The sequence below is a fragment of the Neovison vison genome, chromosome 12 (genome assembly GCF_020171115.1).
Source record: "Neovison vison isolate M4711 chromosome 12, ASM_NN_V1, whole genome shotgun sequence".
Lineage (NCBI taxonomy): Eukaryota > Metazoa > Chordata > Mammalia > Carnivora > Mustelidae > Neogale > Neogale vison.
Genome location: NC_058102.1, coordinates 130330888 through 130353610, shown reverse-complemented (window position 1 = coordinate 130353610; position 22723 = coordinate 130330888). Strand labels below are relative to the sequence as shown.

Sequence of the window (22723 nt, the reverse complement as noted above, 5' to 3'; positions counted from 1 at the left end):
GGAGAAAGTGGATCTGATAAGAACTATGGTTAATCTAATGGTGATTAATAAACAAAATTTCACATCTTCTGTTATTACAAACCTTGCTGTTGATTTCTAATTTAGAAAGTTAGCATGTTTTTAACATGTTTTCAGTACTAAAAATGAAGAACAAACTTAAGAATTATAATCTCTGTTATAAATGAACCTGATTTCTTAATTTTATGATTTTTTATTATATATATAAATTCAACAGAAAATGAGAACCACTTATAACAAATTATTTCTAATCACAATTTTTGGTTATTTTTATAATTATTCAATTTACATTTTCCTACTTAGGAAGTTATCTGCTTTTCTATTAATATTACCATTCATTTTCACCTCTATCTGTTGTTTAGCAGTCCAATGTTTGCACCTGTCAGTGAAGCAGCCACATAAAGACCAGCGTGCGTATTCCAGAGAAAGTGGAATGTCAGCAGCTGACAAAACAAAATGACGGTTTAATGTGCACAGAGCCAGGATTCAATATAACATGCTCTAGTAGAGTTGAAAGTTCAACTTAAACTGGAGAGCAAACACTCTAGTCTACATGTGGTGCTTTTTTTTTTTTTTTTTAATGAAAAGAGAAGCTATCTTAGTCCTTGTAGGAGTATTGTCTTTTGGAGAGATTGAATAATTATTTGCTTTATAGAAGATATGGTATAGCAACAGTCTTATCTTTAGTTATTAAAGAGTTGATCATTATGAGAGAGGCAGGAAAAGGGAGCCTTGAAAAATTGGAACTCGTTTTTACTATATGTGAATGTAAACAGAGCCTTTTTGATAAACTTTCAATTATGGATATGACTTTGGATATAGTGAAGTAAATAAATACAAAGGTCTTTCTACATGGGAACTTATTTTCTTTTACCAGATCGCTTTCCTAACTTTTTGTGGATTATTTTTAAAAATTTGGGTTAATTTTTTCCCCATTAGCATACTGGCAAGTGCCCTTCAAAGCTTGGAATTCTTAACTCCAGTGATTTCCTCCATCCATTGTTAACCAAATGGCGGTGAACACGCTCTGTACTCCTTGTGCCTGAGGGAGAGAGATGGTTCCAGGGGATTGTGCCCTTTGAGAACAAAGAAGTGGAAAGATTCTAAAAAGTGCACACCTCTGTCACTTTGGTCATCTTCACGGTTTTGAATCCATGGAAGGCTAACGATAACAAACACTTTCGTTTTTTTTTTAGTGTTCCTGTATCTTAGGCTTTGTTTTTATTTAGCTTCCTGTCACATGGGCTATGGGAAGACTGAGTCATGGTCCGTAGCAGTAGTTGGTGGTTTCTTCTAGGGAGTTTGAGATAGCATGTCAACAAGTAAAGGAGCATTTATTTGGGTAGTTCTAGGGCCCCAAAGGGCTCTCCAGGACTGTGAGGACCGATGGAGTAGGAGTTAGAGTTTTGAGAACTAAGGTAAGAGCAATGGGTTAGGGTTCCAGGTTTGAAAATTCCCTATCAGCCAAGGATAAATCAGAACTGTAGGTCAGCCACACCCGGACACAGGCTTCATCCCTGATCTTCTGCTTTTCTCTCTCTGTAAATTTTATGAATGGCCTTGTCTAAGTGTTCAGCTTCAACTAAAATATTGGTGATTCCAAATTCTATGTCTAGGATTAACCCCGCTCCCAAATTCCAGGCCCTTGTCTCTGTTGCCTATTAAATGTCATCATTTGAATGTGCCCTGGGTTTCTCAAACTCTAAGTATCTGAATCCAAACTTACCAAATTCTTCTTCATTAAATAAGAAAAGAATACTAGCATACAAAATTGTCTCTACTTTGATTTTTTTTTCCTTGTCTTCATGAATGATACCATTGTCCATCTAGTTGCCCAAATAAGAAATTCTAGGCAGGTGCCTTCTCACTCAGAGTGCCCTAAATTCTGCCTCTTTCAAAATGCCTCTCAAATATGTCCCTTCTGCTTCAACCCTGTCCTGTTTTCTGTTGTATCTTTAGTTCCTGGAATGCTTCCTGTCACAAAATAAGAATTTAGCAAATATTTAGTGAGTGAAAGAACAAAGAGAACAAACAGCCATTGGCTCCATAAGAAATACGGATAATTCAGGCAATGAACAAAAAAGACATTTTTAAAATAAATATATTTGGGAAAACATTCCTGAGAAACTTCTCCATTAAGGAGGGACAGGCAGCTATGGGAAAGAACAGTATAAGGAAAAGAATAATTTCTTGAAAGTAACAACAACAGTAACAACAACAAGACAGCAATGGGCAGGGCTGAATAATAAAACTGACACAGCTGAAGACCCAGATAATAATCTGGAAGAATGGTGGCTCAGCTGGTTAAGTGTCTGACTCTTGATTCTGGCCCCAGTCATGATCTCAGGGTTGTAATATCGAACTCCACATTGGGTTGCTTGCTTAGCACTGAGTCAGCTTAAGATTCTCTCTCTCCCTTTCCCTCTGTCCTTTCCACCACGCTCTCTCTCTTTTAAATCAATCCATCAATCAATCTTTTAAAAAATAATCTGGAAGATTAAGTGAACAAAGTCTCTTAGAACATGGTGTAAAATGGCAGACAAATTTTGAGAAAAGTTAACCTATGGAGGATGAATCTAGGAGATCTAATACCTTTCCAATAGAGTTTTCAGGAAGCAAGATACGTACAATGGAAGTAAGACAGCAATAAAAGAAATAAAAGAAAATTTCCATAAACTAAAGTGAAGAAACATTAATGTTCAGATGGGAAAGCCCCATTAAGTACTAAATGGGATTTAAAAGAAAAGCAGAGAATCTGTTGTATTTCATTAAATCTCAGATTCCATTAAATCTCAGATTGTAAGGCACATCCTTATTTTAGGTACCATGAGCAAAACTGTTGCCTATTAAATTATGATGCGCACACCGGTTATAAGGCATCTCAGTTTCAAAAATGTTAAAACATTGAGTGGGACATAAAATATGTCTTAGAATTGATGAAAACATCAGGTACATCCTGGTGAAACTTTATGTCTCTAAGAATTAAGAAGAGAAAAAAAAAAACAGTTTATCTGTAATGGAACAAAAACGAGGAAACTAATTTTCTCATTGGCATCACTGGTTGCTACAAGAAAATAAAGTTTTCAAAAGGGAAAAAATTTTGAATCCTAATTCTTACATCCAAACTAAAGTCTCAACTGAGTATGTAAGAGAAATAAAGATATTTTTGAATGTGTGAAACTCGGAAAGTTTACTATATGTGGAACCTGTTTAAAAAATTATTCAAGAATGTAGAGAGAATCCAATATGCAAGATGATAAGGATGCAAGAGGAAGGAGAAAGTCAGTGTGACTCAGAAAGAAGGGGAGTTAGAAAATGAAAAGTTATAACATTAGAGCGCTCTGGGAAGAGCCTCCTATCAGTAGCAAAGCCTAGTTACAGATTCACTTACAGTCTTCTCTGTGGAGCTGTACTTCTTGGTCCTATGGTAAGTAATAGCTGCAGAAACACCACATTTCATTTCACTTTTTAGAATCAGGCTGTAGACAAAGTGTGGGGTACCTAGTTATAGTTTAAGAAAAATCCTATAGGGCACCTGGGTGGCTCAGTTGATTAAGCAACTACCTTCAGCTCAGGTCATGATCCCGGAGTCCTGGGATCGAGTCCTGTAGTCCTGGGATTGATTCCCGCATTGGCCTCCCAGCTCCATGGGGAATCTGCTTCTCCCTCTGACCATCTCCTCATGCTCTCTCTCACTCTCCCTCTCTCTCTCTCTCTCTCGCAAATAAATAAAATCTTAAAAAAAAGAAAAGAAAAGAAAAGAAAAGAAAAATCCTGTAGACATTAACAACGTAAACATAACATGGCTTCCAAAAACTGGGAGGTTGAGAGAGAGAGAAGAACTTCCCATCTTTCACAGCAGGGAGTTAATAAATCAAAATATAGAAGTTTATATATTTTGAAATGATAATAAAGGCAACTATGATATGAGCTAAACATTTGCAAATTTTAAAAAAAAACCAGGCATCTGAGGGAGAGACAGAAGGTGGAAGGTAATGTGAATATTTTAAATTCTTAATCTTTATTTGTGGAGAAGCCCAAATCAATAAGGGCTGTTATTTATTTACAATAATGATGAGAAAAATGAAAACAAAACACAATGAACAAACAAAACTTGAGCTTCTGGGAAGTGAGAGTTTCAGGTTCGTGACTGATATTTGCAGTTTGTTTAAAAAATGCATTTATTATCTATTACAAAAAATCTAAAGTAATACGAGGGGCGTCTGGGTGGCTCAGGTGGTTGAAGGCAGACTTTTGATTTCAGCTCAGGTCCTGATCTCAGGTCTCAGGGTCATAGGACTGAGCCCCTACTGGGGCTCGTGCTCAGCAGGGAGTATCCTTGAAATTCTCTCCCTCTTCCTTCCCCTTTGCTCCTCCCCTCCACTTGAGCACACGCATGCTCTCTCTCAAATATATATATAAAATCTTTAAAATAAACTAAAGTAATAGGAAGAAGTCAATAGGTGGGTATATAGAAACAAATGATAATATATGCGAAGTGCCTGGCACAGAATCGGCACTCAATAAACTATAGGTTTTATGGCCGTTACTACAAATTTTGTTGTTTTTTTTAATTTGTGGCAGTTGATGTCAGCTGTGTTCTCTCTGTCCCTTCAGATATAAATAAAGTTGGTTCAAACCCACCTTTTGTGCTTTATGGCAGCCTAGAGCATGTCCAGGGCTTTCCACAGATGCCCATAGCGTCTTCTGGTGGCTGTCTCCATGTCTGGCTCCTCCTTCCATGGAACTAAGTCAGTTTCCGAGTTTCGCTGTGCTCTGCTTCCCATTTTGTTTAATCAGACCTTGAATTCAGTCCAATTCTGTGATGTCTACTAAAAAAAAAAACCACTCTCAGGACCCTTTTGTGTATGTAAATTTGGGGAGATTGAAGAAGGGAGGGGATAGTGACCAGGCATCAGCAAGATGCCATTTCAAATTGAATAGTGGCCATCACCCCTGGAACTGGTCACTGGCGACGTTACCACACCAAGCCTTGGTGGCCTTGCCTGGCCTCCCTCTCTCTCTCTCTTTCTCTCTTCCCAGTCCTTCTAATTACTCAAGGGGAGCTATCTCAAAGTTCTAAGACCACCAAGCCTGTGGCCTTGCCTGGTCTCTCTCTCTCTCTTCCCAGTCTTTCTAATTACTCAAGGGGAGCTAGCTCTAAGTTCCTTTTACTTTATTCTGCAGAACTCTCTAGTTCTGGACCTGGCTCTACACCTTCCTGGGTGGGGCCCACCTCACCAAGGCGGGCAACAGATTCAAGACCTTTTGGGTCACAGAACCCACCAGAGAGGTAGTGGTAGTAATAAGGAGTCCCTTCTTCTTCTTCTTTTTTTTTTTTTTTAAAGATTTTATTTATTTATTTGACAGACAGAGATCACAAGTAGACGGAGAGGCAGGCAGAGAGAGAGAGGGAAGCAGGCTCCCTGCTGAGCAGAGAGCCCGACGTGGGACTCGATCCCAGGACCCTGAGATCATGACCTGAGCCAAAGGCAGCGGCTCAACCCACTGAGCCACCCAGGCGCCCCAGGAGTCCCTTCTTCTGTCTTTTGTGTAGGAACCCAGAGATAGCTAAGCAAGCAGATTTTTATATTCAGTATGTTTTCTCACCATCATCTGCTCCTATCATCAGAGAAATAACAGTGGTGAAAAGTCATTATAATCATCATTTAAAATAAAGTCTTCTTAAAGCATTTGACTTCACTGAGTAATAACTGGCCGCTTCATTTTTTAAAAAGTATAATAGTAAAATTTGGCCAATTCAGATTTATGAGTGCAGAGAAATGTACTTTGAAAAGATGGTAGTAGGAAAGTTGGTCTTAATGGGCTGTGATTACGCAGTTGCAAAGGCAATGTACAAAAGCCCTAGACTTAGTATAAGAGAAGGCGGAGAAGCCCTCTGTGGGACTATGGTTTGCATATTCTAAGGCTCAGTTGCCTGTCTCTAAGCTGAAGAAAAACCACATCTTTATGCACTGATTTGAAACGTATATTTACATTGTTTTATTTTCACACCAGGTGAAGCACGCAAAACCAGCTGCAGTGCAAGAAGAAAAGGTGAAATTGCCAGTGGCTAAGGTATATTATTGACTAATATGACCATTACTACTAATATGCTTACTGTTTATATTGATGCTGTCTATTCTGAAAAAGTGGCAATGACTTTGAAAGCTACACCGAGAATCAGTCTTATGAAGAGACAAAGGACCTGATTGCCACTGTAGTCTGATTCTGGGATACGTCCCCGTTGGATCCAAAGAAATCTCGCTCATTCATGATATGCCTCCAATTCCACTGTTAGAGATTCATTCCTTTTCCTAAACTTTGTCCCCTTGTAAAATATAAACAGCCCTGAGAAATGGATGACATAAAGCTCTCATGCGATTGATTTGATCAGATCCTTTCCTGAGAACAGTTTTGGTAAGAAAAAGGAAAGAAGGAAGGAAGGTAGGAAAGAGAGAGAGAGAAAGGAGAGGAAGGAGGGAAGGAAGGAAGGAAATAAATAGAGTAATTGGAGCAGCTCCTGCCTTTAATGAGCTGGAGAGGTCACAGTGGGAGAGGGAAAAAAAGATTTAGAAAAAGGGATACCTGGTAGAGGTAGACATGATGAAGATACATCGTGATTGCTTTGTAATATTGTTTAGAACCGGCTGCCATTGAATGAATCACTTACAAGACATGGAGGACGGATCTTTAATTCTTGTAATTGATGGGGATTTGCAAGTAAACATAACTCACTATTCCCTCAAATTCTTTTTGATAGGCAGACTATGCATGCTATGTAATAGAAATAGCTTTTCAGATTTATGGAGAAACAGAATATATTGTTCATTTCATTCACTTGGTGATGCATTTTCTATTGAAAGGCTGAAGACACACGTGTTTTGGAGAAGCAAATAGAAATACTAAAGGCTGATTTAGAAAATGAGAAAAAGAAGACAGAAAGGTACTAGTAATAATGAAGCATAATTGTTCATGTGTGGCTAATACAACATTTAACCATCTATAAATCTATTACAGATTTAAGAAAGAATCAGAACAGATAAACAAAAACTGGGAAAAGAAGTTCTATATTCTCAGGAATAGGTATGTGGGGATATATATAAATTTTATTTGTAAAAATGTGACTAATCATCTTTTAAGGTGATTGGAAGCCTTGCATTTTTCCCGTGCATATTAATTAATATGGAATGCCAGCATCCACCTTTAACAAGAAATGCAAAATAATTGGCTTAAAATGGAGGAGTTGTCAAAGTCACTTCAAAGAAAAAATAATTGAAGATCCTATTTTATTCCCCCGACTCTGTATTTCAGTTTTAAAGGATCAACAGGACAAACAGCCTCTTCTTGGTTTCTGGTTTAATCAGAACTACCTAGTCATCTTCCCTCATGGGGCTATTAAAGCAGTTTCCTGTTCATTTGCACATGATAATATTTAACTCGTCTAGATCTTCTTTGTAAAATTGTTTTATATCCTGGATCCTCTATCCTTTCACAGACAAAACAGCACCAATTCCTTAAATTCTCAGATCTGTCCTTTGCTCACATAATCATTTTATCTTCCCTATGTCACCTTTGTCTTTTTAAAAATGGAGTAAGTGAATACTGCTAAATTCTGGAAAGGCTAAAAGTAACACCAAGCAGAGAAAATGCCTATATTTTCCCCTTGTCCTAACATGTTAATTTAAAACATCTATATTCTGGCCATAATGTCTCCCAGATTCTCTTCTCTTTATCACTCGTTGGAAGTTCCGTTGTAAGATTTTCTCCCAGTCAAGGAGCATTCAGGACAGGATGGATTCAGGGTTGGTCTGATGTCAGAGGTCAAGCACGAGACTCACACAGGACTTCGTGGGACAATAATGCCTTACATTTGCACAGCACCCCTTAAGCCTACACTATGAGTGTGAGCGCGTATGAGAGAGAGGGAGAAAAAAACATAAAATCCTATACGTTGCTGCATACATCACCCTGAAGTAATCCCAGGGGGGCCATGGAGCATCCCCGTGCTAGCAGGAGCACCGCCAGGTGGTGAGAGAAAGATCTCCTCCTCTTGGTAAAACGTTCTGCTTGGCATTCTTGCTCGTGCTTCAGGTCCGTGCTGGTAACGCTCTGTGCTCGGAAAAACGTGCATCTTGATTCCTGCGCGAACTACCTCATACAGGCACTCTAAGAGCAGAATACAGACACAGGTGAGAAACAGGAGACTGAAACTGGCTTAAACAGGCACTGGATTTAATTTCCCCAAACATGGATTGTGGACTCTCTCTGAAACTGAGTGGACTCTCTTTCCCTGACTTATTTCTGTGGAATTCAGGGTTTTTTTTTTTTTTTTAAGATTTTATTTATTTATTTGAGAGGAGAGAAAGAGAGAGAATGAGCAGGGGTGGGGGTGGGGGTGGGCAGAGAGAGAGAGTGAGAGACAGGCAGAGCCCCACCAGGGAGCCGGTAGAGGGATTCTTTCTGGGGCTTGATACACCAAATGAGCCACCCCGGCGCCCCTGTGGGGTTCACTCTGATCCTTAATGTTTACCCTCTGTCTGTCCCAATGGGATTCATCCCATATTTCAATGACCATTTACAAGAATGTCTCAGTTTTACTTCGAGTTGATTTGCTGTTCAAGATGGTCTATGTTCATTTCATCATTTTGGTCTAGGTAGACTTTAAGTTGTTATCTAAACATTTGGAATAGGAGCAAGTATGATTACCTATTTTCTATATGTTTTCTCACTTAATTGACTAAGTGGGACGTAATGCCGGGACATAACCCACCGTCCCTCTCATGTGGTTGCATCAGCAAACACTCATTCAAGGTGATATCCAACAGAGACGGTGTGTAATCCCGCATACCGTGTCCTGGTGTGGCACGGACACTAACTGCGCAGTCGCAGACTTCTTATTTATTTCAAAGAAATCATGTTTCCTTTGTTGAATTTCTCTCATATATTTGTTTTCTTTTCATTAGTTTCTGTTCTTCATCATTTTCTTCCTTCTACTTCCTTGAGTATGATTTGTTATCCTTCCTAAAAAGAAAGCTGAGATCATTGGTTTTCATATTTTTTTCTTCTACTACAAACATTTCAGCCTATATACTGTCCTCTAAGCCCTGCTTCAGTTGGATCCCACAAATTGCAACGTGTTACATACTATCGTTCAGTATAAAACATTTTCTAAATTTGATTTTATTTTCTCTTTGGTCTGTGGGTTATTTAGAAGTGATGTGTTTTATTTTCGGGTAGTTGAAGATTGCCTAATTGTGTTTCTAGGTAAGTCTACTGGGCTCAGAGAACCTATCTGAATTATTTCCATCTGCTAAAATTTTTGATACTTGTTTTCTGCTCAGCATATTGTTGATTTTGAGAAAATGATTCATGTACACTTAGAAAGAAGAGGAATTCTATCACTGGGTACAGTGTTTTATATATTTCAATTAGGTCAAGTTTATCCATCATGTTTTTTATACCTTTTATATACTTTAATTTTTGCTATAGTTCCAATATTAAGAGAGGAGTATTAAGTTTTCCACTGTGCGTATAGATTTATCTATTTCTTTTTCAGTTCTGTCAATTTTTGCTTTAAATATTTTATGGCTACGTTGATGGATACCTACAAATTTAAATCCTGGTATCATGTGTATGTATCATTATGAGCCATCCCTCTCTATCTGTAAAATGCTTCCTGCTTAATGTCAATTTCATCTGGTGTAAATATAGCTGTATCACTCTTCATTGATTGAGACTGCATGGTGTTTTTTCCCCAGCTTTTTTCTTTCACTTATCTTGTTTTTATATTTGAATGGGTCTCTTCTAAGAAGCTTAGAGCTGGATTTTTCATCTGACCTGCCTGCCTTACTTATTTTTTGCCCTACTTGATTTACTTTTAGTCAGATTACTGGTGTCCCTGGGTTTGTATCTACCACATAGCACATTTTTCTTTTCTATTTAGCCAACCTGTTTCTTCTTCTCTCCTTTCCCCCATTTTTTGGATTAATCAACGTATTTTTATTTCATATTTTCTTCTACTGACTTGTTAGTTATTCATTCTTTTCTCTTTTTGAAATTTTAACCCACATTATTTGCTTACCACAGTCTTCTACAAATTTCTATTTACTACTTCCTCAAGAATTCTAGAACCTTAGAGTCATCATGTTGTACACCTGAAACCAACAGGATAGTGCAAATCAATTACATTTCAATGAAAAAGATAAAAAGAAAGAATTCTAGAACCTTAGAATATTTTAGCTCCATTTAACCTCCTCCCACATTTTCATTTTGATTCCATACAAATGTTTAACACCATCAAACATTATAATTATTGTTAGGCGTAGTCAGTATTCACTCCCATTAACATTTTTACTCTTTGAGCTTTTTATTTCTTCCTGCTTTCAATGTGTTTCCATCTGGGATCATTTTCCTCCTGTCCCAATAGTTCTCTTTAGTTTTTCTTTTCGTGTAGGTTTGCCGGCAACTAATTCCGTCAGCTTTCCTTTGTGGGAAAATGTCTTTATTTTACCTTCATAATTGAAGAATAACTTCTCTGAGTGTAGAATTTTTCTGTGCTGATAGTTTTTTTCCCCTCAGCCTGTTCATGAGGCCAGTGCATCGAGTACTGGCCTCCATCAGACACGCTGAGACTTACCAACTATCAGGCCTCCTCTTCTAGGATTCTAATTATACGTAAGTTGGCCTTTTGACTCCAACCCACATGTTTTTTACACTCCTGTCTGGTTCCCTACTCTTTCCTCTCTAGGCTTCACTTTGAATATATATATATATTATTGATCTGCTTTTGAGATGAATAAACCTGTCTGTGCTCTGCTGAATCCATCCTACTATTCAGCTCATGTAATGACTTTTTAATATCTTATATGATGGTTTCAGTTCTAAGATGACTAGTCATTTTTTTCAGTAGATTCCAATTCTGTGCTGAAATTCACCATCTTTTTATCTATTTTTACCAATCTTTTGCTCTGTTTTCTTCATCATAGGGATATTAAAGTCATCATTGCTCTGCCTTTTTCTTTCTTCTTTATTCGTAAGTTTCTATTTTTTTAAGCACACATAGTAAATTATTATATAACAACTTTATTGGCATATAGTTTACATACCACCCTTTTAAAGGATGGTTTTTACTGTATTCACAGAGTTGGACAACAATTACCACTCCCTAAATCAGGACATGTCACCAACTCATAAAGGAACTGCGTATCTATTGGCAACCACACTTCATGGCCATCACTGCCAGCCATTAGCGACTAATCTACTTTCTGTCTCTATGACTTTGCCTGTTCTGGACGTTTCATATGCACAGAATCATACGCTATGTGACCTTTTGTGACTGGCTTCTTTCACTTGGCATAATGTTCTCAAGTTCATCTGTTCATTGCTTCTGGTTGCCAAATAATACTCCATTGCATGGATATACTACATTTTGTTTACCCATTCTTCTGTGTGTAGACATTTTAATTATTTCCATTTTTTGGTTACTGTATATAATGCTGCTATTAACAGTCATGTACAGGTTTTGGTGTGGAACATATGTTCGCAATTCTCTTAGGTATATACTGGAAGAAATTGCTAAGTCATATGATAATTCTATGTTTAATATTTCGAGGAACTGCCAAACTGTTTTCCAAAGTGGCTGTACCACTTTACAATTACACAACCAATGGGTGAGGGCTCTCATTTCTCTGTGTTCTATCCAACACTTGTTATTGTCTGTTTTTTTTTTTTTATTTTAGTCATGCTGGTAGTTAATGCAGTGATACCTCATTGTGGTTTTGGTCCCTGAGACACACCCACTCTCAGACCCCTCCCACTGACAGAACACTTGGATTTTTTTGGTTCCTTCCTAGTGGCTACCCAAAGGTTGTCCAGCATACTCTTGACTTTGTCTTCAGAATATGCTTTTCTGAGAGTGAATCTCCTACTTTTAACAAGATTTGCAATCTGGATAGGCTGAGAATTTCCCAAATTTAATATACTTGTTGTGTTTCACTACAATATAATAATTATTTCTGATGCTCAATTTCTTCAACTGTAAATTAGTGGGAGCCCTCTCTCTCAAGGTTTATTGCTCAAGGTTTACTACTGTGTTCTTTTGGTACAGTCTTTGATGACTTCCTTAACAATAAAATGTCCCAGGCTCAACTTGGACATGTATCATCTTAGATCTAGAAACAGCCATTTCTGAAAGATGTCCTGGTTCCTTTTAGGGAGAAATAGTTTTAAAGGTACAGTTTGGGGGCACCTGGGTGGCTCAGTCAGCTAAACGTCTGACTTCAGCTCAGGTCATGGTCTCACGGTCCTGGGATGGAGCCCTGCATCTAGTTCAGAGCTCAGCAGGGAGTCTGCTTCTCCCTCTCCTACTTCTCTGCCACTCCCCCTGCTCATTCTCTCTCTGTCTTCCTGTCTCTCTCTCTCCTTCTCAAGTAAATAAATAAAATCTTGAAAAAAATTAAAAAAAAACAAACACCAACACTACAGTTTAGGGTCCAAGATGCTCATTGATACTGAGTTCATTCATTGTTTCTGTGCCTTTTCAGGGCTGGTAAATATGTCATTTTAAAAATGAAAAAAGCCGGGGCACCTGGCTGGCTCAGTCAGTAGAGCATGTGACTCTTGATCTCAAGGTTGTGTGTTCAAGGCCCACACTGGGTAAAGGGCTTACTTAAAAATAAAGCCTTTAGGGGCACCTGTGTGGCTCAGTGGGTTAAAGCCTCTGCCTTCGGCTCAGATCATGATCTCAGAATCCTGGGATCGAGCCCTGCATCGGGCTCTCTACTCAGTGGGGAGCCTGCTTCCTCCTCTCTCTCTGCCTGCCTCTCTGCCTACGTGTCATCTCTCTCTGTGTCAAATAAATAAAATCTTAAAAAAAATAAGGCCTTTAAAAAATAACTGAAAATGAAAGAAGAAACAGATTCATATTAATATTTTGAATTTTTTATTTGTATCCCTTTCACAGTGAAAACTCTAATTCCTAACCACATGAACACGATATTAATTTGCTTTCTCTTATGATCTCTATACATTTTAATTTCACCATTTCTTTTATTGTAGCTTTCATGTCCTTAAAGATGAGATGTTTACCAGGCACACATTGTTTCGTCAGTTTGCCATGCTTGCTGACACGTCCTTCAATTATATTGTAAGTACCTGTAATGTTTTGATATTGTTTGTCTCTTCATTATTTGTACATGTCTTTTTGTTCTTATTTAACATTTACTGAGCTCCTGTCTGGAGATAGTCTGGGACAGTCATCCTGCTAGATACTAAATACATGGGTCTGAGCGCCTGAACCCAAAGAGCTCAGTCTGGTACAAGACAGAGGTGCATAAACAAATCTTCTCAATGCAATGTGGTTGGGCTATAATAGAGGCAAAGTGAAAATTTCAGAGACAGGGTGACACTAGCTGGGACGTTTGTCAGTCTGGCCACTGGTAGGCATGGATAGAATAAAAAGGGAATTATCAAAGCTCAGGATCCAAGTGTCAGTCACTTTCAAAGGGGAAAAAGGAGGCAAAAGCACCTTTTCCTAGTACCAAGCCATTCATTTTCCTACTAGAAGTCACTTGCAGAGAAAGCCCAATTTTAAAATAGACTATTTTTTTTAACCTGTTTACTTAATGTTTTTATTTGGGAGCTGTGATTGTAAAGGTAAATGAGATCCAGTGGAGAAATATATCCAGGAAATTTCAAATACTAAGAAAAATCACATGCTGTACATGCCGTTGAGTTCCTGTCATGATGCCAAATATTATGGGACAAGATTTGTGGGAAAGAGCACAGGAAATACAAAATCCAGGCTCTTGCTTTAGGAAGCTTCCAATCTAAAATTACTTTCAAAATTGTTTTCAACATTTTTTACTTTGACTTAATTTTCTAAATTTTAAGTTGCTGCAGGAGATGAAAGAACTTAAGAATGTTAGTATGATAACAAGAAATTATTTCTAATGTTTAACGAAGTTACCTGGTAATCTGAACCTTGCTGAATGAACTTTTAATACTTGACTCCCCTGAAATGTCCCCAGACTGGTTTCCATAGATAAGACTATCTAGTGTCTTTTTTCTCCTTTTGATTTTTCCTCTTCCGACTAAAGGTTACAGTTTCAATGGGAGTAATCCTCATTTCCGATATTTAATCAGCTGGACAAATAAAATATTGTTAAACCCATGAGAATGTTGTTCTAACTCAAAAATCAGGCTTTTTTTTTTTTTTAGGATTACCTGATAAAACTGTCTGGTCCACAGGTGAATTGGCCAGGTTTAACGAAACAGAGTTCTAAAATCTCAAAATTTACCCCAGTGAAGGTACATTAATAGATCTAGTCCTTGTCTTGAGAAAAATGTCTGCCTTGCCCTTGCTTTATCTTCCGTGGAGGAGGGCTAGTGCTCCGTCCAGCCTGAAATACGTCCATGTGCCATTACTTCTGTGGGATTCCAGGCTCATGACCCGTATCAATACGTCCATAAGTATATAGGCACTCGAGACCCTTGTCAGACTGGATAGCAAATATTGAAGAAAAATAGACAGGGGTGGAGGTTAGAGAGGAGGGAAAGGGAGAGTGATGAGTGAGTGAGTTTTAGGTAACTCATTTTCCCTTGGTTCCCTACGCCACTCCACAAATATTTACGGAGTGTAAACATTCACCAAGCACCATGCTTGTGAGAGAGCAACCGTGACAAATAGGGCTCCTTCCTTTACAGACTATAAATTTCATGAGGGCACGGATGGGTCTGTCTTGTCAACTGTTCCACTCACAGAGATGAGAGGAGAAAACATAGATATTAATGAGGAAATGTGACAAACTTTAAAATGACATATTTGAATAAATGCTATGAAAGAAAAGGGTTAGTATTTTCTTACTGTTGAGGTAATATGGGTATGGGCATAGGAATGTTCACAAATGATTAAGTGAATCATTTGAAGGGTTTTGCCCTGTGCAGCCATCACCTAAATGAAAGGGTAGAACATTTCCACCCTCCCTGAAATTTTCCAGTGTCCCTTTCCAGACAATACCTTAGTCACATCCTCGTGCCAGACAAATACTGCTCTGATTTCTACGACTGCAGATTAGTTTTGCCTATTCTTAAAACTTGTACAGTTGGAATCATACAGTATACATTCTTTTATGTCTGGCTTATCTTAACTTAGTGTAGTGTTTTAAGATTGGCCCTTATTCGGTCACCTGGGTGGCTCAGCGGGTTAAGCCTCTGCCTTCAGCTCAGGTCATGATCTCAGGGTCCTGGGATCGAGCCCTGCATCAGGCTCTCTGCTCAGCAGGGAGCCTGCTTCCCTTCCTCTTTCTCTGCCTGCCTCTCTGCCTACTTGTGATCTCTGTCAATAAATAAATAAATAAAATCTTTAAAAAAAATAAAAAGGTTGATCCTTATTATGTGCATGCCTAGCAACTGTTTCTCTGTTTTGCTGAATAACATTCTATGGATAAACAATAATTAACAAATTATTGTTCCATTCTCCTCTTAATGGATTCCTGGGCTGTTTCCAGTTAGGATCTGTTTTGGGAGGGAAAAAAACATGCTACAAACATTCTTGTATTAGTTATTTCCAGAAATATGTTTGTATAACTCTCAGGTAGGACTGGAATAGCTGGGACACAGGAATATCAATGTTTAAGTTTATATTCCAGAGCGATTGTATCCCATTACCGTACCCGCAACGATGCTAGAGAGTTCCTGTGTCCTGACATGATATTGTCACCGGTGTGATATTCATATACCAACATGATATTGTCAGTTTTTAAAGGTGGGCTATCCTAAAATAATGTCTCACTGAAGGTTTCAAAAATTGCATTCTATAGTAATTAATGATGTTAATATCTTTTGCTGTGCTTACTGGCTAATTTTAGATCTTCTTTCCAAAAGGGATTATCCAAGTCTTTTAAATAGATTGTGGTGTGGGGCGCCTGGGTGGCTCAGTGGGTTAAGCCGCTGCCTTCGGCTCAGGTCATGATCTCAGGGTCCTGGGATCGAGTCCCGCATCGGGCTCTCTGCTCAGCAGGAAGCCTGCTTCCCTCTCTCTCTCTCTGCCTGCCTCTCCATCTACTTGTGATTTCTCTCTGTCAAATAAATAAATAAAATAAAATCTTTAAATAGATTGTGGTGCAATACATGTAACTTAGAATTTACCATCTGAACTGTTTTCAACTGTGCAATTTAATAATGTTAAGTGCATTCATATTGTTGTGAAACTAATCTCCAGAACTCTTTTCATCTTAGAAAAAGGAAAGTTAAGAGCCTCTTGGGTGGTTAAGCATCCAGCTCTTGATTTCGGCTCAGGTCATGATCTCAGGTTGTGAGATGGAGCCCCACGTCAGGCTCTTTGTCAGTGGGGAGTCTGCTTGAGACTCTCCCTCTCCCACTGCCCCACCCCCCCACTACAATAAATAATCTTTTTATTTTTTTTAAGATTTTATTTATTTATCAGATAGAGATCACAAGTAGGCAGAGAGGCAGGCAGAGAGAGAGGAAGGGAAGCAGGCTCCCTGCTGAGCAGAGAGCCCCATGCGGGCCTCGATCCCAGGACCCTGAGATCATGACCTGAGCTGGAGGCAGAGGCTTAACCCGCTGAGCCACCCAGGCACCCCAATGCTATTTTAAAATAAATAAATAAAATGAAACTGTATACCCATTTAATAATAACTCCCCATTCCCCTTCTTTCCATTTCTGTCTGTTTTTAATTACTATTGAGTTATAGCATTTTGTTATATATTCTGGGTAGAAGTCTTTTGTCATATATATATAGATATAGATATCTATATATCTATAGATCTCAAATATTTATTCCCACTCTGTAGTTTTTCCTTCCATTTTCAGAGCAGTGCATTTTGAAGGTCAGAAATTAAAAAAATTTTTTTAGAAAGTTTTAATTTTAAGGAAGATCCTTTTTTTCTGTCAGAGATTGTATTTTCTGTGGCTGGACTATATCTCATATTCCTCATAAACTTACAATGTGATTTTGATCTTTCTTTTCCCATTGAATTTCACATCTCAGTGGTTCCTCTGTTCTAATGGAATTGACAGTGTTTATAGGAGTCTGTTCCTAAGCCCTCTATTTTATCTCATTGACCTATTTGTCTGTCCTTTATCCAATACTATATTATCTTAATTAATGTAGCTTTATAATAAGTCTTGAAATCAGGTTATGTAAGTTCTGCCATTTTATTCTTTGTCTCCAAGCTTGTCGTGGCAATTCTATTGTGTGTGTGGTTTTTTTTAAGATTTTATTTATTTACTTAGAGAGAGAGAGCGCACCTAAGTGGAGTGAGGGGCAGAGGGAGCAGCAAACCTCCACTGAGCGGGGAGCCCAATGCAGGCCTCAATCCCAGGACCCTGGGATCATGACCCAAGTTGAAGGCAGATGCTTAATCGACTGAGCCACCCAGGTGCCCTGTCTTGGCAACTCTATATCCTTAGTACTTCCATATATGTTTTAGAATCAGCAAATCAATTTCTTCCTTTCTTTCTTTTTTTTTTTTTTTTGACTATTCTGACAGGTGTGAGGTGGTATCTCATTACAGTTTTGACTTTTATTTCCCTAATGATGAGTGATGTGGAGCATCTTTTCAGTTTTCTATTAGCTATTTATATATCTTCTTCAGAAAAATGTCTATTCATGTCTTTGCCCATTTTTTAACTGGATTATTTCGTTTTGGGGTGTTCAGTTTCATCAGCAAATCAGTATCTTTAAAAAAATATCCACTAGGTTTTTGATTGAATCTCTTTAGCCAGTGGTTTATTTCAGAATCCAAAGAGCCAAATAGCTACCAAACATCTAATCTAAATACGTAAATGACAAAGGTTTCTTATTAAATTTTGAGGCTATGCCCATTTGCAAGGTAGTAGATACAGTTAGCAGGTAAAAGCCCACCATGATTGTAGTTTTTGCTTTATATTCTGTGTTACTATGTTTTCTCACTCAGCTCAGGGAGGCTTTTCACTCTCATGTGTTTGCTACGGATTACACCTTCCACTCGTGGCCTGTGAGGCTCTTGTTAGCCTTGAATTCTAACTTGTCTGTTACCACTTTTGTTACGCATATTGTCATCTTCTCTGTATGTTGCTGCTAGCTTTGCTCAAACTGTGTACTTCTATGTCACTTGCCTTCAGTTGCAAACTTATAAATAACAAAGATTGGATGTTAGTTCTTTAAACCTAACCTGACGCTCACTTACCTTCAATATGAAAACGGAAACTACATGCATTTATCGGCACAAATTGATATGTTTGGGGTTTTTGTCACCTTATTTTGTGACTGCTTGTTATTTCGTTTGTTTCCTGGCTTATGTATTATGAACCACATTTTACTTGCTTTATCTGTATTGTAACAGTAAACTTTAATGTAAAATCGAATTACGGTTGTGCAGTTACAACAACATGAACCAAGCAAGTCTGAGTCTTCACCCGCTCTGGGTAAAGAGGGGGTTATGAATGATTTTGTTCCTCCAAGTTCCATTTCAGCCTTAATTGCATCAATATATCCTCTACCCTTTGGGCTCTCTCTCTCTCTCAAATAAATAGATAAAATCTTCTTCAAAAATCATGACTTCTACCATTCTTTAGTTCCTAATTTGATTTATTTCTTAGAAATTAGATCTTGTCTTTGAGTATCTTTTTTTAAGTGAAAGGAACAGTATCTTCACTTCTCTATGCCTCACCCTGACTGAAGCCAGATTAGTATTTGTTTTTTATTAATTAACCTGGCTTATTTTCCTCCAGTGGATATTTATAAGCTATTTTCTTGAAACTTAAAATTTAAAGGTGTCACCAGGAAATGAGTTACCACATTATTTTTATTAATTTCTCTTAAATAAAATGAGCCTCTCTCATCTATAAATCTAAATCTTTTTTTTTCAACTTAGACAAGTTTCTTATGTATATTTTTAAGGATGGCAGGATTTATTTTTGTTTCTTTTTCAGAAACACTATTATAGGTTGAAAATCTGTTTTCTGTCCTCCATAACACATTCTTTTTAATGTTATGCTCTTCTCTTTGTTCTTTTCCTTCGCATTTTTAGGAAACCCTTCCAGTTTGTACCTCTCATCAGAATCTCCCAAGCTTATTTTAAGAGTGCTGAGGTAGTCTCAGGTCTTGATCCTGGGGTTCTGGGATGGAGCCCTGCCTCGGGTGCCCTGCTCGGTAGGGATACTGCTTCTCCCTCTCCTTCCCACTTGTTGCTATCACTCTCTTTCTCTCAAATAAATAAATAAAATCTTTTTAAAAAATAAAAATAATAATAATTTTTAAAAAGAGTGCTGAGATAATGATTTCCCTTGGCCCCCTAAGGGGAAGGGATGGAGCCATGACTGAGGTAGCCTGAAACTCCCATCCCACCGACTGAGTCCAGGAGCAACCTTGTCCATTTCCCCCAGGGCTTCCTGCGAGTCATACCATTTTTATGTGTCCTATGACAGCCTGAAGGTTAGGAACCATTACTTTATATAAGTATTCTACTGTGTACCATGTTGGGTCTAATCATTATTATCTCAAATACTGATTTTAAATCTGTTATTGTGTAGTTGGCAACCTATTCATATTATATGCAAATCTGTTTATATTGGCCTGTTTATCCCCAGTGTAAGTTTCCATACTCTTACACTCTTAACTTGGTATCAAGGCTCAGTATGAAAGAATCCATCTTGGGGCATCTGGGTGGCTCAGTGGATTCAAGCCTCTGCCTTCGCTCTGGTCATGATCCCGGGGTTCTGGGATTGAGCCCTGCATCAGGCTTTCTGCTCAGCAGGGAGCCTGCTTCCTCCTCTCTCTGCCTGACTCTGCCTATTTGTGAGCTCTGTCTCTGTAAAATAAATAAATAAATATCTTTAAAAAAGAAAGAAAGAAAGAAAGAAAGAAAGAAAGAATCCATTTTGTCTCTACTCTGAATTGTTTTTGGTTTCTTTTCTTATTTTTTTCCTTTCTTTTTCTCCTTCTTCTTCTTCTTCTTCTTCCTTTGTTTGCTGTGAAATAAGCATGTGCACAAAAGGGATGAGTGAAAATACATGTGTGCAACTTAAACAATGACAATCGTATGAATACCTGAGTTCCCAGGACATAAACCGTAAATAGAATAAAACTGCAAAAGCCCACCCATTGCATTTGTCTCCATTCCCTCCCAGAGACCACTGTCCTGATGTTCTTCTTGAGAGTTTTGTCACTTGTGCTTGTCTTCCTAAGCAACATACTGCTGACTTTTGCCTGTTCTTCAACTTTTTATAAATGAAAGAATATAATTGAAAAAAAAAGTATTCATCAGTGATTTGCTCCATTGTTTCAACATTATGCTTTTAAGACTCATCCATGTATCCACGTTGATGCCTGTGGTTGTAGTTGACCCACTGGGAGTACTCTAATGCTTGACTATACCGCAGCTTATTCACCCACTCTGCTGCTGATCAGCCTTTGGGTTAGATCTTGCTTTTTTGCTATTATGAACATCATGGCCCCAAACATTCTTTTATTCTCACCTGATAAGCATATGTAGCAATTTTTCGAGGGTTTTTGTTTTGTTTTGCTTTGTTTGTTTATTTTTAGAGAGTGAGAAAGAGAGTGTGAGCAGGTGGGCAGAAGAGGAGAGAGAATGTTAAGCAGGCTTCACATTCAGTGTGGAGCCTGACGCAGGGCTTGATCTCACAACACTGAAACAATGACTTGAGCTGAAATCAAGAGTGAGATGCTTAACCAAGTGAGCAACCCAGGCATCCCAGTTTTTCCAGGCTTTATAGTAATAATAGAATTGCTGGTCCTAAAGTGTTGGTATATTTAAGTTTATGGAAGAAGGAATATGATTGCTACAACAAAAATACTCTCCCTTAAATAAGACTGAAGATTACCTCTCTCTCAGGTCAGTGAGGAAAAGAGAAGCCCCCAGGCAGGGGAGTGAGAATTATTCCACAGTCATGATGATACACAGGTTTCTTCAGTCATTGCTCTGCCATTTCCTAGGATGTTTCCCCATCCACACCAAGAAGGCTGGGTAACTCCATGTCTGTGGGTATACATGGCAGGAGGAGGAAGTCTGTGGGTATACAAGGGCAAACATGTTAGTTCTTAAGTATATGACCTAAAACGGCAGACCTCATTTCCACTCATGTCCCGCTGGGCTGATCAAACTGCAAAAGACTGAGAAAACGGAGTGGCCAAATACGTAATGAAAATAATGCCAAAGAATAAAAGAAAATAGGTGTTGAGGGTTGATGAGCAGTCTCTGCCACAGAAGGTAAAGCCAGATTGTTTTCCAAATTATTCTTGCTAATTAACACTCTAACCAGGAGTGGATGAAAGTTTCTACTTTTTTCATTGTCTCTACCACTTACATGGTCAGACTATAATTTTTTTCTGTCTTGTGATTGTGTAATGGCTTCTTCTTGTGGTTTTGGGGAACTTTTTTACCCATTTATCTCACTACTAATAAATGTGGTCATCTTATCATATGTGTATTGGCCATTCAGGTTTTCTCTTTGAATTTGTGCTTCAAGTTTAAGCCTTTTGTGTCTACTGAATTCTCTTTTACTTATTTATTCATAGAAATCCTATAAGAATTAGATGAATTTCTAAAACTATGCAACCTATCAAGATTGAATCATAATGAAATAGAAAATCTGAACAGAATGATTACTAGCAAAGATATTGAATCAGTAATCAAAAGCCTCCCAACAACAACAACAAAACCCAGGATCAGATGGCTTCACTGGTAAATTCTACCGAACATTCCAAGAAGAATCAATACTAATCCTGCCCAAACTCTTCCAAAAAAATAAAAGAAGAACTCTTCCAAACACATTCTATGAGGCCAGCATTACCCTTATACCAAATCAGACAAAGATACCATAAAAAAAAAGAAAATTACAAGCCAAATATCCCTATTGAACATAGATGCAAAAATTCCCACCCAAATATTAGCAAATAAGATTGAGTAATTAAAAGGATTATTCACCATGATCAGTGGGATTTATGCCAGGGATGCAAGGATGGTTTGACATCTTCAAATCAATCAGTTTGATAACATCACAAGGATAACACTCATATGATCATCTCAATAGATGCAGAAAAACATTCCTTTTTCTGAAGAAAATCAACAACCATTTTTTATTAAAAACTCTCAACAAAGCAGGTATAGAAAGAATGTACCTCAACATAATAAAAGGCATATATGACAAGCCCACAGCTAATATACTCCATGGTGAAAAGCTGAAATCTTTTTCTCTAAGATCAAGAACAAGACAAGGATGTCCACTCTTGTCATTTTATTCAACACAGTATTGCAAGTCCTAATAAAAGGAATAGGCAAGAAAAAGAAATAAAAGGCAAACAAATTGGAGAGGAAGAAATAAAACTCTCACTGTTTACAGATGGCTTGATAATATATTTGTAAGACCCTAAAAACTCTATTTAAAAAAGCTGTTAGGGGGTGCCTGGGTAGCTCAATCGTTGGGTATCTGCCTTCAGCTTGGGTCACGATCCCAGGGTCCTGGGATCAAGCCCCGCATTGGACTCCTTGCTCAGGGGAGAGGCTGCTTCTGCTTCTCCCACTCTTCCTGCTTGTGTTTCCTCTCTCACTGTGTCTCTCTCTGTCAAATAAATAAAATCTTTTTTAAAAAGCTGTTAGAACTAATAAAAATTGTAATACAAAATCTACACACAAAAATTTTTTGCATTACTTAACACTAATAATGAACTATCAGAAA

General features: G+C 38.0%; 1 protein-coding gene across 1 annotated transcript in view; it reads left to right on the top strand.

Moving 5' to 3' along the window:
- Positions 1-22723, top strand: part of C12H10orf67 (chromosome 12 C10orf67 homolog) — a 148510-nt gene that overhangs the window by 101656 nt on the left and 24131 nt on the right. Inside the window, exons 11-14 of the mRNA XM_044228015.1 lie at positions 6037-6096; positions 6885-6964; positions 7039-7104; positions 13078-13165. Of these exons, the coding sequence (XP_044083950.1) occupies positions 6037-6096; positions 6885-6964; positions 7039-7104; positions 13078-13165 (294 nt within the window). The remainder of the gene's footprint in view (positions 1-6036; positions 6097-6884; positions 6965-7038; positions 7105-13077; positions 13166-22723) is intronic.